At 45.3% G+C, this 14,586-nt stretch overlaps 1 protein-coding gene across 1 annotated transcript; it reads right to left on the bottom strand.

The window, feature by feature from the left end:
- Nucleotides 1-2,247: 2,247 nt before the first annotated feature.
- EIF2B5 (eukaryotic translation initiation factor 2B subunit epsilon) lies at nt 2,248-14,559 on the bottom strand. Its single transcript, XM_082655056.1, has 16 exons — nt 14,345-14,559; nt 13,106-13,230; nt 12,083-12,268; nt 11,814-11,991; nt 11,238-11,318; nt 10,885-10,962; nt 10,051-10,363; nt 9,024-9,169; nt 8,654-8,795; nt 8,427-8,528; nt 8,138-8,245; nt 7,911-8,001; nt 7,483-7,606; nt 6,646-6,771; nt 6,103-6,213; nt 2,248-5,927 (listed from the first exon to the last, which is right to left on the bottom strand). The coding sequence occupies exons 1-16, from the start codon at nt 14,552-14,554 to the stop codon at nt 5,868-5,870; spliced, it is 2,181 nt and encodes a 726-aa protein (XP_082511182.1). The 5' UTR covers nt 14,555-14,559; the 3' UTR covers nt 2,248-5,867.
- Between the last annotated feature and the right edge of the window lie 27 nt (nt 14,560-14,586).

Here is a 14,586-nt window from a genome sequence, read left to right as displayed (position 1 = left end):
AAGGGACCTCGACATGGCCTTTTAGGGTCTGTTGAGAAGCACAGCTGCTATCACTGAGTCTACCAAACAACTCCTTAAGGTCAGAACAAGATCGAATTGATTCCTTCTTATAACTTCAGTACCTAGGTGTAAAGCAGTGGTTTAATAAATGGGTTGAACGCAGAATGAGTACAGGAATGAAGATGCGTGTGAGACTGGGACATGAAGTCTCAAGCCAGAACTATAACAGGGGAAAGAGTAATATGGGTGGTCAGAAAAGGCCTCTTCCATTTGAGTTAAGACCTAGAACTAATGAGGAAGCAGCTATAAGAAGGTCTGGTCTGGGGGAAGAGCATTCTAGGCAGAGGGAACAGTGAAGTATAAAGGCCCAAGGCAAGAATAAACTTGCCAAATTTGAGGAACAAAAAGAAGGCCATTGTGACTACAATGATAGTGGTAGATGAGGCTGTAAAGGTAGACTGGGACCAGACCACATAGGTCCTTTTAGGCCACAGTAACAAATATGGGCTTCTCCCACTCCATTTTGTATACTGTTGCCAAATTAGCATTTCAAGATGAAGGACCTCTTTCAGACACCTCTTCAACTCAGAAACCTCTCCATATTTCGCAATGCCTTCCAAATATCCTTAGCATGATATTCAAAGCTCTCCATAATCTAACCTCTACCTACCTTTACAGCCTTTTTTTCATTATATCCTGACTAAAGTTTTGACTTAAGCAATTCAACCTACTTGCCAGCCCCTGCACACACCTTGTATATTTTTATTTCATACCTTTCCCTCTACTTTAAAATTTCATCAAATATGTGTGCATAGACAAATATTAAGAAAACTTACAGCAGTCCTGTCTCATTTCCCTCCCCACCCCACCCCAGTGTACCTTTTTTTAGCTCATATTATTTCTTGATATATGCATTCTAGACATTACTTATTGATTTCCAATTTTGATTGATGGATTTACCTTTCTTCCACCTCCCCCTAACCTCTTAAAATGATAAGATCACATTTTTTGGTTAAGATAATACAGTACTTATATTACTTATAATATAGTATTGACATTTTGACTATGAATAAATGCTTCCTTTACAACTTTTCCTCCTGGCATAATCATTTTTTTTAAAAATTAATTTTTGGCTCCATTGGGTCTTCGTTGCTGCGCGCGGGCTTTCCCTAGTTGCTGCGAGTTGGGGCTACTCTTCGTTGCAGTGTGTGGGCTTCTCACTGCAGTGGCTTCTCTTGTTGCAGAGCACGGGCTCTAGGCGCGTGGGCTTCAGTAGCTGTGACTCGTGGGCTCTAGAGCACAGGCTCAGTAGTTGCGGCGCACACGCTTAGTTGCTCTGCGGCACGTGGGATCTTCCTGGACCAGGGCTCAAACCCGTGTCCCTGCACTGGCAGGTGGATTCTTAAAAACTGCGCCACCAGGAAGTCCCAGCATTAATCATTGCCTTGCTTTTTCATTTTTTTTTCTATAGTGTACCTATCATTAAATCTTTCCACATACTCTAATAGGTTCTCAATTCATATTTTATTCATTCAGCCCAATGTATTAGATAATCCGTTTTCTTTCCTGGGGGCTTCCATTCCATTGCTCTGGTCTGCACTGCTGACTGTCTCAGCCTGTGAACAGCTGTCATCCTGGGACTTCTCTGCATCATTCTCAGAACTCCCTTTACCTCTCATCTGTGTTGGATCCCAGTTTCTTGGATACTTTACTCCTTTGTTTAGTAAAGCACATCCTTTGGTAGTTCCCCTTGAAAGCATGGGAAATAAAAACTTGTGGCGGGGGGGAACTATAATGGAAAAGAATCTGAAAACAGTATATATTGATATAAAACTGAATCACTTTGCTGTACACCTGAAACTAACACAGCATTGTAAATCCACTATACTTCAATAAAAAGTTTTGTTTTGAAAAAAATTTTTAAATTTGGGGAGAAACCTGAAAAGATGAAAGTATGATTCTGAGTTGAAAGTAATTTTCCTTCAGAATTCTGAAAGCATCACTCCATTGTCTTCTAGCTTCCAGTGTTGCTATTTAGTGATCAGTTTGATCTCTTTCCTAGGCACTTGTTTTTAACTCTTTGTAAGTCTTTAGGAAGTTCTATTTATCCCTGAGGTTCTCAAATTTCTTGGTGATGTGCCTTGGTGCTCATTCACTGTGCTAGGCATTGGGCGAGCCCTACCCATCTAGAAATTCAACAATATTTTCTTGAATTATTTAATAACATCACTACCATTTTTCCTTTCTTTCTGCAACTCCTGTTAGATGTTGTACCTTCTGGATTGATCCTTTTATCTTTTTCTCCATCATCCATTTCATTTTATTTTCAAATGATTTCACCTTTTTGTAAGGTTTTAACATTACTTCCAAACTTTCCCCTATCCAACTGTATAGGTAAAATATTCACAATTAAAAATTCAATAAGTATATAAGGATGGACATATAATTTCCCTATTTGGTTCTGTAGTCCTCCAGTTCTCAGTAGGAAAAGAAAATTCATATAGTTTTTTTAATTTCTAAAAGCTCTTTTGTTCTCCAATTCTTTTCATAGCACTTTATTCATAGACACAATATTTTCCCTGAGTTTTGAGAATTATAGCCATTTCCCCCCCTAAAGTTTTCGAAAAGCTCCCTACTTTGTCAGTTTCCTTGGTTTCAATTTTCTGTTTGTTTTGGTCTCCGCCTTTCATATGTTGGAAGTTTCTTCAAATGTTTGGTGGCCTTTAACAGTCTATTCATATGTAAGAGTGAGATACTAAAAATCTGTTTGGAAGTTCTGTCCATATACGCAGGCTAACAGGCTTCAGTGTTCAGTATACGGCGAGCAGAGGAAGATGGCTTTTTTTTTTTTTTTGAAACAAAATTCTAAGTATTTGTAGGCCTTTGGTCTGCAATTGTTTAGTTAGTTTTGGCCTGGGGGTATAAGCCAGTGTGTGCTGACATTCAGAGCCCTACCACTCATATACTTTCATTTAATACCTCATTTTCAATCTAGCCCCTCAATCCCATCCCCACCACGTCTCCTATCGAATCCAGAGGTTCTAAAGATTTATTTTCCCTGAGGTTCTGAAATTTTGTGGTGTTACTTTGTTCATTATGCTGGGCACTCATGGGCTCTTGTCAGTGTAGAAACTCATGACCTTTGGGTTTAGGAAACCTTCATAGATATTTCTCTGGAAATTCCTCCCCACCATTTCTCCAGACTAAATCTCCCATTTCCTGCAGAGGAGAAGTAGGGGTAATCACTTGGTTGGATCAGATAAAGTGGGGACCTGGGGGAGCTTTTTCTCATACAGATCTTTGTCTGATTCTCCTCCATTCCACCCCCAGTTCTCAGGACCCAATCCTTAACCCCTCTACTGAGCCTTTTCTGGGTTCAGAAGGGCACACTGGTTTGCTTCTTGTTAATAACCACCTCAGCAGGTAGAGCCCATCTCATTCTGCTCTGCTAGGTCAACTTTCACCCTTCCATTTATTTTTTTCCCCAAAATGTTGATGTCTCTCATTCGTTGTTGTCACCTTCTGTTTTCCTTATCATTGAGTCACGTGCCTTTTTTGAAGAATTCCTTTGCTACCATTTGAAAGTGGTTTTGGAGTAAAAAGCTCATGAGTTTTTTCTTTTTTTTTTTGGCCGCTCCACAGCACAAGGGATCTTAGTTCCCCGACCAGGACCAGGGATCAAACTCGTGCCCCCTGCAGTGGAAGCACGGTGTCTTAACCACTGGACCGCCAGAGAAGTCCCCAAAGCCCATGTGTTTATTAATCTGCCATATTTAAATGGAAACCCTTTGCTTTGCTCATAATGTTCCCTCTACCCTTTCTATTTTTTAGGCCACTCAAGTGTCACAATCCTGTAAGCCTTCCCTAATCACTGCAACTAGAAGGAATATTTTCCTCCTAAAAAGTTCTATAGGCCACTTCTGATCTCTGCCACCCATCAGGTATAAATCAGAGGTACCCTACAGTTGCTTGTATTTAACCGCCCCTATTAGGTCCATGCCATAACCTTCAAATGCTCTCTAGTCACTAGGTCCTGTATTTGACAAAGGAGAAACTGAAATTCACTGAATAAGAAAAGTAAATTAAGTCAAACCCTGGCCAGCCTGTTTTTTCCTCTTTAGAAATACTGAGTAATGCCCCTTAATACCCCTTAGTACAGTTCAGTATCCCCTTCCTCATCTTACTCCTCTCCACCCAAATGAAATGAAGAAAAGGCAACCATTTTACCTGTGATGTCCAGGAGGGCCACTTGTTACCAAAGACATCTGCTACAGTTTAAGCGTTAACAGAGTAAGGTTTATAGGAAAGCAACAAAGAGCTCAAAAAGGTGAGATAGAAGGGCCTGTCTCATGTTTGAGGTTAAAGGAGACAATATAGGTGACAAATTCCAGCTCTAGAGTCCAATAACAAATCCTTGCTCTATCAATGACCAGTTACAGGACCTCTATGAACTTCAGCCTCTTCATCTGAAAATGGGGATAAGACCTACTTCATAGGGCTGATGTGAAGGTTAACTAAAATAACACATGAAAAGTATTTAGCAAAATGACTGGGGACTTTCCCTGGTGGTCCAGTGGTAAAGAATCTGCCTTCCGATGCAGGGGATGCAGGTTTGATCCCTGGTCAGGGAACTAAGATCCCACATGCCTCGGGGCAACTAAGCCTGTGTGCCACAACTACTGAGCCCATGTTCCTCAAGTATAGAGCCCACGTGCTCTGGAGCCCGCACCACAACTAGAAAGAGAAGAAACCCGCACGCCACAACTAGAGAGAAGCCCGCACGCCGCAATGAAAGATCCTGCATGCCGCAACTAAGACCCGATGCAGCCAAAAATAAATAAATAAATGTATATAAAAAACAAATGTCTGTCATGCAGTAGATACTCTCTCAATATTAGGGGACAGCCCATTTCACAGGTTCTTCCTCTGTTCTTAGGATATCCATTGCTGGCTTGGGGTTGTATTTGCCTCTGGGGGCAATTTCCCTTCACTGAGACACTGAATATGCTGAAGGAAAAAGAATTCTGGATTATGAGGCTCAAGTCCTTAGCTTTACCCCTCAAGAGTCATGAGACCTTGAGCAAATTCCCTTATCTATAAGATGAAAAGTAGCCCAGCTTCTCTTGACAGTAGTACTGGATCAAATGGACAGAGCATGTGACAGACTGGCAGTGGTTAATGGACTTCACATATGGTTGGCATCATCACCTTCTGACAGAAAAGTGTTTGGACTAGGACTCTCTACAGAACTAGGTTCAGGCACACCACTCCAGGACCACAAATTGGCCCACAAAGTCTGGAAAAGAATCTAGGCCCTCTACCACCATGGCCATGGCAATGGTCAACTAGCGAGGCACCACAGTCCCACCTAGTGGCCATAACACCCCTCTTCTCCCCCTCCACCAGGTGTTAAGAAAGGCTACCACATCAGAGGTTGAGAACTCTTTGTTGACCTACTTCAACTGCTGATCAGTCAGAGTTGCAGAGAAACCAAATATACCCCTCTCTCTGTTTTTTAATATTAACAAATACAAGCAACAGAGAGGGCCAACTGCTCTCTGCTGTTCCCTGAGGGGAAACCAGAGCACAAAGCTGTTCCTCTGGCCTTCCTCTAACTGCAGGGCCTGCCTAGCTCCTCCTTAGGCAGAGTTGTTATCCAGCCCAACTTCCCTCATCTCAACTCCCCAGTCAGGATGGGAGGCACATGGCTGCTGGCGGTGGGAAGAATACTGTAGCTCCAGCCTCTGCTCCTTTAAGTCTCAGCTCAGATGGTGGTCACTCATCCTTCTGCAACTAGCCTCTCACTTGCCCTGGCCCAGAAACCAGGAGGGCAATCAACCACACCCACAGGAGCAGGTAGTGCGACTTCAGTCATCTTCAGATGACTCCTCTTCTGCCTCTTTTAGCCACTGGATGAACCTCTGCAGCTGTAAGGAAGCAGAGCGGAGAGCTACTGAGGGAGGGGCACATAACCCTCCTTTTCTCCTTAGCAGATAAACAGCTCTAACAACCAGAGTCCCAGGGACCAACCACCTGGAGTCTAAGGCCAGGAGCCAGGGAGCCAGGCAACCACTGCAGTGACAGGAAGGCAGCCTGACTTACCTGCTGGTTCTTGCGCAACTGCCGGCCCTTGTCAGTTGTATCCCTTTGGCTGAACCAGCTCAGGATTGTTTCCTCAGCCAGGATCTCCAGCTGGTAGAAAGCCATCAGTACCTGCAGAAGGCCAGCAGAGAAGATGAGATCTCAGGGGCCTTGCAGGGTTCAGCGAGACATAATGGATAACAGAGGAAGAGGAGGCAAGATCTAGTGCCTCTCTACCAGGCCCTCAGCCTCCTTCTACACACGGAGCAGCCTCCTCCAAAACAGGTAAGAATGAGCTCTTCACTCTGATACTGGGACAGGTTTGACTTCTGGAACTATTGCTGGGTAGTGCTTTGCACATTCCCAGGGTAACCTCCAAATGGCTGCCTTACTAGTTTGGCTCCAAGCTGTACTATCCCAGCAATAAGCACAACACTAGGGGTGGATGAAGCTGTTAACCAAACTCCATACGGATTCATGTCAGTCTATTTTGTGTCTCCACGGAGGTCACCAAGGCCTGTTTCAAAGTAAGTGCAGGACTTTGGGGCTTGACGTGGTATTCACCTTGGCCATGGAAGTACTAAGGGCTTCATGCTCCAGGAAGAAGTCCTCAATGGCTGCCAATGCTTCCAAATGATCAGCTGCACGCTTTATGTAGTTCCTAAAAACAGGGCTCCAGGTCTTGAGCAACTGTGGAAGAAAGGAGAAGTTGCAATATATTCCTGAGCATGCACCTACACCTGGACAGCAAAGAAAATCAATATTGATAACATGGGTCTTTCAAGACAAGATGGGGAGTTCCCTGGTAGTCTAGTGGTTAGATTTCGGCACTTTCACTGCCATGGCCCAGGTTCAATCCCTGGCTGGGGAACTGAGATCCTGCAAGTCACATGGCAAGGTCAAAAATTTAAAAATTAAAAAAAAAAAAAAGACAAGAGGGAGATGATACAGGTCCTGTGGAATTATGTCAGAGGGACTTGGGAGTGCTGGCAGTCAGGACTGGGGAAAAAGAAATTTCCTAGGGAAGGTGAAGGGGGTCAGATGCTGCAGGCTTCCTCAGAATACCTGTTTCCAGCCTAAAGGTTCACCTCATTCTGGTCAAATCATTTTCAGTCAGACAATATGACAGTCCAGGTCTATTCTGGGTATACCTTTGGGGTCTAGTACTGTCTGAATACTGGAATCTCAAAGGCCACTCAGTATTGAACCTAACTTGACTCCCCTGGACCAGCCAAACCTGCTCTAGAACCTAATCTGTGTCCAGAGGCAAGGAGAAAGGAACCACAAGTAACATATATCTCACAAGACCTTCTACTCCTGATTTCCTTTAAAGTCAAGCCCAGTAAGGATGTGTACCTGTCTCCACCCAACCCCTTGTATCCAGCCCCAATCTTTGCTTACGGGAATCAGCAGGGCACAGTAGCGGTTTGGGTCAAGTGGGGAATCCATGTGTTGCAGGGGGAACTCCAGGACCACATGGCTCAGCACCTGCATCACCTCCTTCAGGCTTATGTTGTAGGCGTACCTGTGGGGAGACTGGGGTGACACCAGGGCCTTCACTGGCCCTTTCAGCATACTGTAGGACTATGACTTTGGCAGGACACTGGGGGAGAGAAAGTCAGATGGAACAACATGGAAAGAGAGGGTTTTGGAAGGAGGAAGTCTATGCTGAGGCAAAAACATAATGTTCTCCTTGCTCCAAATGCTACCGGCCTTGTCCAGTTGGGATGTCGAGGGAACAGGTTCCTATTTGGAGAAGAAGTAGGAGAGAACCTACACCTGCCTGGGATTACCCCGAGGAGATGAGAATAAGGAGGAGCTGCTCTTACTTGAGAGAGTTGATCTCTAGGACTAGATTGTCACAAGAAATGTTCTCCTCCTTGCCCCGCTGTAGAGTTCCCAGGACTTCATTCTGGAACACTAAAATCAAAGCAAGAGTAAGTTCATGGGCCAATATCACTCCAGGATGCTTTAAGTCATCCAGTTCTGACTTTATGCCCAACCAAACTGGAGGCTTTCCTCTTTTGTCCCAGACACTGCTCCCCTGGCCACTTACCTTTGATGTCATCCATCTGTGGGGAGCCTGCCCGGCTATCTAGCTCTTCAGAATCCATACTTCGCTCACTTTCAGTTTCGCTCTCTTCTTCCATGTTGATTTTGAGTCCTGAGAATCCATAAAGGGTGAGAAAAGAGAAAAATACTGAAAGAGCCATTGACAGAGAGCAATATATCTGCTCAGTCTGCATAAATAAAATAATGAACAAGTAGTCTGATTCTGAAGTGTTCAATTTCCCTCAAAATAATCTGATTTAGAGGGTGGGTGGCAGGAATAAGGCTTAGCTCACCCCACAGATTCTGCCGTAGTTCCTCCTCTTCCTCCATGTTCATGTCTGCTGTTTTCCAGAGGTAGCCCTGGCCTGCAACTCCGACTTCTGCTGGATTGTAACCTGGAAAAGGCATGGATCTTTAGCAAAGGCCCAGTAGAAGCACCAACCCCTTAGGCGGAACCTTGGTTTTTCTATGGGGCAGAGAGACACACAGATAGATGCCCCACACCTGCTGAGCCTCACACCTTTCAGCTTCACTTTCTCCTTTTCTTGGTCAGCCCCAGAATCATCACTGAACTGACCATCATCCTCATCATCTTCTGCATCGGGAGGGTGCAAAGAGATCACCGAGCCCTCAGGCAGCGTGATATCTGGGCCTACCACCACCTGGAGGAGAAAAAAGGAGGGGGTGGCACAGACTGATTAGTGTGTTGGGGAAAAGTACATCCTGAAAATCAGAGTGACTTTTATTTACCAAGCCAAATAGAAGGTAAATGAAACCACTGGATTGGGACTCTCAATTCAGGGTGGACTGGGTGGACATAAGGCCCCTTTCTGGCTCAGCATAACCACCACTCAACTTGGGGCCTATGTGCAGTGTGGAACAGGTCTTACCTGGGAAGTGAGGACACAGCGTGGCTTCAGGATAACTTTTTCCTTGACCTCAGCATTGTCACAGAGCACAGACTGACGGATCTGTGCTCCAGCAGCCACTCGGACGCCCTGCCATAGGAAGGCCTCGTCCAGCACCACATTATCACCTGGCTCAGGACAGGAAGGATTCCTGGTCACCCAGGGCCCCAATTCCAGACCAGGGCCGTTTGTGGAGAATGGGGCTGACTGACATCAGCACAGCTCCCACCAAGCTCTACTACTCCCTCCCCAATTCACCAGCAATACCCTCTCCCTAAACTTGGGCCAGAGACGCCTGACTACACTCCACCAGGTTTACAACAATTACAGACTATATACTGGACTTAAGAACCTGAGAACCCTTAAGATTTCTGGAGACTCCTTGAGCTCAAGAACCTTATTAGAATTAAATCCATGCCTAAAAGTAGAACCAAATTATTCCACTTCTTCTTGTACATTTTAGAATTAGAATCTTATTGTTGTTCTTTTAAAGGGGTGGTTCCATTACAAGCATCACTTTCTTATAACCAAAGCAAGTTACTAAGAGTAGAAAGGACACTGGATTTAAAATCAGAACACTCAGATTCAAGTCCCAGCACTGCCTCTTATTAGCTATGACCTTGGGTGAGACAACCTTACAGCTTTTTTGTTTATCTATAAACTTATCTATAAATAATACCTACCTCACAAGGTTTTTAATAATGTATGCAGAAGCCCTTTGTAAACTGCAATGCACTAAAGAGATGTTATTATTGCATGTTAATTATCCAGTTGGTCCTGAATGTGAATATAGGGTACCCTGAAATGTGAAGAGTCACCCAATAACAGGCTCACAGGCCACAAATTAAAGTATCACTGTTTTTACATCCCTATTTCTTCCTTTATTAAGGCAGCCACTCTAGTTCCTTATTCTCTGGGACTATCCCTCTGTATCCTTTTCTAGAGACATGGGGTTCCCCCAGGTTCCTGCTCCTAGGATGGCCAGCTTGACCTCCCCACCTGTACTCACCAATGTGACAGCCGGGGCCAATGACACTGTTGGTGATGGAGCAATTGCTGCCAATGACAGTGCCAGAGCCCAGGAGCACATTTTCCTCCAGTATGCTGCCATGACCCAGGCTGACCTCAGGCCCTCGGTAGATGTTGTGTCGGGAGTGAGTGCAGCTTTGGGTTGTGCTGTCAGTGAAGTTCGCCTCTGGGGTGAGAGGATAGACCCATCGGCGGATGACATCAGCGCAGATAGCAGCATACATGTGTAGGTTGGAGACCCGGGCACCATATTCCTTAGTTGTCACATGCATGTGGATCTGGTTTCCTAAGATCTGAATGAGGAGAAAAAAAGAGAGGTCACTCAAGCAAGCAAGAGAGAAAGAACATCCCAGGTATAATTCTATTCTAACTTTCTTAAGTTTCCTACTGCCTCTCAATGTCACAGCCAAGTGGCCTGAGACTTTTCTCTGTATACTGCTTCTCTCTCCTCTCCAGCTCTTTTCCTTTCTCCTAAGGTTTAATAAAACATAAAAGGGGACCAAAACTCCCCCAACCCTTCCCAAGGGAAAACAAACTTTCACATTATGTGTAATGGTGGATGTTCATGTTTTTAGCAATTTATCTGTTGATCTTGAGATGTTTTTAGCATGTCACTGGTGGTCAGATGGTATTGGGGATCTGCCAAAAACCACAAATGAATCTTTTGCTTTTGTGTGTCAGTAGGGTCTACTGTGCCCTAAAAATGGGCAGAATAAAAAAGCAAATGGAGAGAGAAAAAAAGGGGGACCAAATTTATCAGCATTGAGATAAAATCACAGCCTTCTTCTAACGAGGCATTGGGAGCTTTTCTTACCTCCTCATTTACTAACAGGCCTCGCACAAAGTCATCTCGAGTTTGGTAGTCGAAGTTGTCTGTAAAGAGTTGAGCCACCTGTGTGGGGAAGTCAGAGGGGGCCAAGGTTAAGCATTATTCTCTGGAAGCAAACACAAGCCCCCCAGAGACCTATCAGACACTATGACAGCAGGATATGGGCCAGAATCCCAAAAAAGTCTGCCAATAAGATACTGGGGTCAAGATGATAGCACCTATTTGCTGTAGATAAGAGAATGAAGGAGAAGAAATATACCCTGGCCTTTTAAGGGGGTGATAATAAACCCTCAGAGTTCTACTCTTTAGACGTGCAGGCTTGGCCCTGAGGAGCTCACCTGAGGAGAGCAGATGCTGATATGACAATCAAGTAAATCATAGCGAATCTCCACTCCATCTCCACTGCCCTGGAACAAGCTCTGTGGGGAGAAGTTACAAGGACTTATTATTATTATTTTTTAATAAATTTATTTATTTTCTTTTTGGCTGAGTTGGGTCTTCATTGCTGCGTGCGGGCTTTCTCTTGTGGCGAGCAGGGGCTACTCTTTGTTGCGGTGCGCGGGCTTCTCATTGTGGTGGCTTCTCTTGTTGTGGAGCACGGGCTCTAGGCGTGCAGGCTTCAGTAGTTGCAGCGCGTGGGCTCAGTAGTTATGGCTCACAGGCTCTAGAGCGCAGACTCAGTAGTTGTGGCTCATGGGCTCTAGAGTGCAGGCTCAGTAGTTGTGGTGCACGGGTCTAGTTGCTCCATGACATGTGGGATCTTCCTGGACCAGGGCTCAAACCCGCGTCCCCTGCATTGGCAGGTGGATTCTTAACCACTGTGCCACCAGGGAAGTCCCTACAAGGACTTTAACTCATCTCTCCTGCTGAAGCCTGTCACTTTCCCACCTCAAGAACCCCAGATACCCACACACCAGAGGAAAAGAAAAACGTCGGAGGCCTTGGGTCTTCTGGAAATGGAGCACCCGGTTTGTGGCACTATCCACAGCCACTACCACATTGTCCTCATGGCAACGAGTTGGGTGGCTGGGGGATGACTCCTTGAAGATCATCGTCATCACAGACACATTTTTTTCCAGCTTCCGCCTTAACCTGTAAAGGATAGGAGGGAGAGAGTTGCAAAAAAGCAGTCTTAGGGCTCTGCTGGTCCCAAACCTCATCTCTACCATTTTCCCATCCTGACCTGTGTTCTTCCAGGGCTCTGGTAATATTGATGTTTGAGATGACATCCCCATACACCAGAAGGAAGTCAGAGCGCACCAAGGCCTTAGCATCAACATCACGGAGAATATCCCCCAGTGATCTATATAGCTCTGATGTAATTATTCGAACCACGTTGAGGGATGTAGGGCGGCACCACTTCGATTTCCTAAAGGAAGGGAGGTGAGGGGGATGAGTAAACCAAGCATAAACATCATGCAGAGCTTCCCTATTTTTTCTCCCCACTCAACATTCACACTCCTTTGCTATGGCTTTTTCTGGGTTCCTGTCAGCATCCTTGACTTCAAAGAGGTTTATGAACTATAATTAATGGTTTCAGCATAGTCTGTCACTAGTCTTGTTTTATGGGTTAGAGAAACATGGCTATTTCCTCTCCATACCCTGACCCCTGTCCCTAAACACGGATTTGAACTAAAAATCCCGCTGAGACTTAGGTTATACAAAGTATCCTGGGAACACACATTTCATGCCACTTTTCTCCTTCTAAACCTCATACCAAATTTAGGAGCTGTTTGATGGAGACCATGCTAACATCCTAGTCTTTATTTCCTAAGCTTCCATAAATCCTGAGATTCACTCTTTTTCAAAAACACTTCGCTAAACATTTGTTAAGTGTTTACTATGTGCGTGGTACTAAGCTAGGCACCAGGAATACAAAAATGAGGAAGAGCTCAATATTTAGAAGCTCAGTGGAAAAACAAAGATATTACTCTTGTAACTTGCATATTGGAGCCACTAAATAAAAAGCAAAACCCATTGGGTACAAACTTTGTGAGATTCAGAAAAAATCCAAATGCTATTCTTTAATCTTTGTCATGGCTTCAGCTGCTCACCTCCTAAGTGAAGAGAATGCCCTTAGACCTTATGATGGGATCCAAACAAATACATTTTTCTCCCTCATAATCTCCTCTTATTTAGTTATATCCATCCTAAGGAAACTGGGAAAAAATGGTGAAACACGGAAAGAAAAGTTGCAGAGCCTTACAATAAATGTTCCTTGATTTGGGCAGCCTTCCAGCAACAAAAGACAAAGGTTTCCTGTACACCTGTGGCAGTCAGAAATTCCAGAGTGTAGTCAATTAGCGCCACATTGGCCAGGGGCAAGAGGACCTGAGGGTAGGAGATGAAAAAAAGTCATGAGGGTCCTCTGAGTATCATTCTTTTCCCCATTCCAACCACAATTTTCACTCCTCTATCAGTATTTTCAAACACTAGTTTTTACTTTATCTTTCCTATTTAAAACTAATCAGGCTGCTGCCTTTAATGTTCATGGCATACTCTAAACATCAGAGTCTAATGGGTTGCAATTGGGATATAGTAGGCATGGAATCTACTTGCTTAGCATCAGACACAGAGCTGGTATAGAACAGCAAACTATCCCTGACAAAGGATAATATAGAAATCAATTACATCTCCAGAAGCTTAAGTACCACTCATGCTTTTTTTCCCATAAAATTTCCTTCCTTGATCCCTTTCTAAGAGTCAGGGGCTAGCCATCCCAATCAACTGTACAAAATAAACAGCCATTAGACTATTTAGAGGGAGTGATGAGTCAAAGAGGTTTTTCCTGAACTGAATGCAAGTCCTTTTCTTTGAACTGGGGACTGCTGAATGACCCAGCAATCCCTAGGACTAGCTCAGTCCAGTTCCCCAGTGTCTGGACAATACTGGGGACGCGGGCAACCAGCCACTGAACCTGTTCTGTTCTCTTTTTGACAGATAGCACTAGCTGTCACTAAAACCTGAAAAGAAAAAAAGCACACTACAAGAGATCCAAAACAGCTGTTACTAGGGAATCAGACCAGCCTGCTCTTTTTTCAGGCACATGACTTCCCTTTTGGAGGCAAAAGGAGGTGACAGTCCCTTTCACCTAAGGATTTTTCTTTCCTCTACATAAGTGCGGCGCAGCCTCCTCTTGAGGCACTGAATCCCCGTGTGAAGGCTTCTCACAAGCACTGCTTCCTCATTAGCCCCTGCAGGCCTCCCAGACCTGAGGTGGACAGCATTACGAGTGCCCAAACCTGCCTGCCATTCACTTGGTCAGGCAGTCGTCAGGGCTTTAGACGGTCTCTCCGCCTTTTTCCTAACCAGATAAACCCGATTTCTGGGAAAGACCGTGGACACAAGTCCTTCCAGAGCGCGCCTCACTAGGCAGCCAAAAAGATAACTTGGTCTAGCTCCGCCACCTCCGGACCCTCTGGCAGCTTTCGCGCGCGGCGCTCACCCGAGGCTGGTCCTTGGAGATGGGGAAGAAGCGGCGGTTGAAGCTGTCGGCCACCAGAACTGCTTGTAGGGGCGGCGGCTGTTCCTCCTCCGCCCCTCTGGCTGCTCCACCGCCGCCGCCGCCGCTGCCACCGCCTGCCGGCCCGCTGCCGCTGCGCTTGTTGGGCCGACCGGCCACCACACCAGGCGGCGCCACCACGGAGGCCGCCATCTTCTTCTCTCACAGTCACCACTTCCGCTCGG

Source organism: Grampus griseus (genome assembly GCF_964374135.1).
Source record: "Grampus griseus genome assembly, chromosome: 5".
Lineage (NCBI taxonomy): Eukaryota > Metazoa > Chordata > Mammalia > Artiodactyla > Delphinidae > Grampus > Grampus griseus.
The sequence above is the reverse complement of the archived record's forward strand: the minus strand, read 5'-3'. Positions and strand labels throughout refer to the sequence as shown.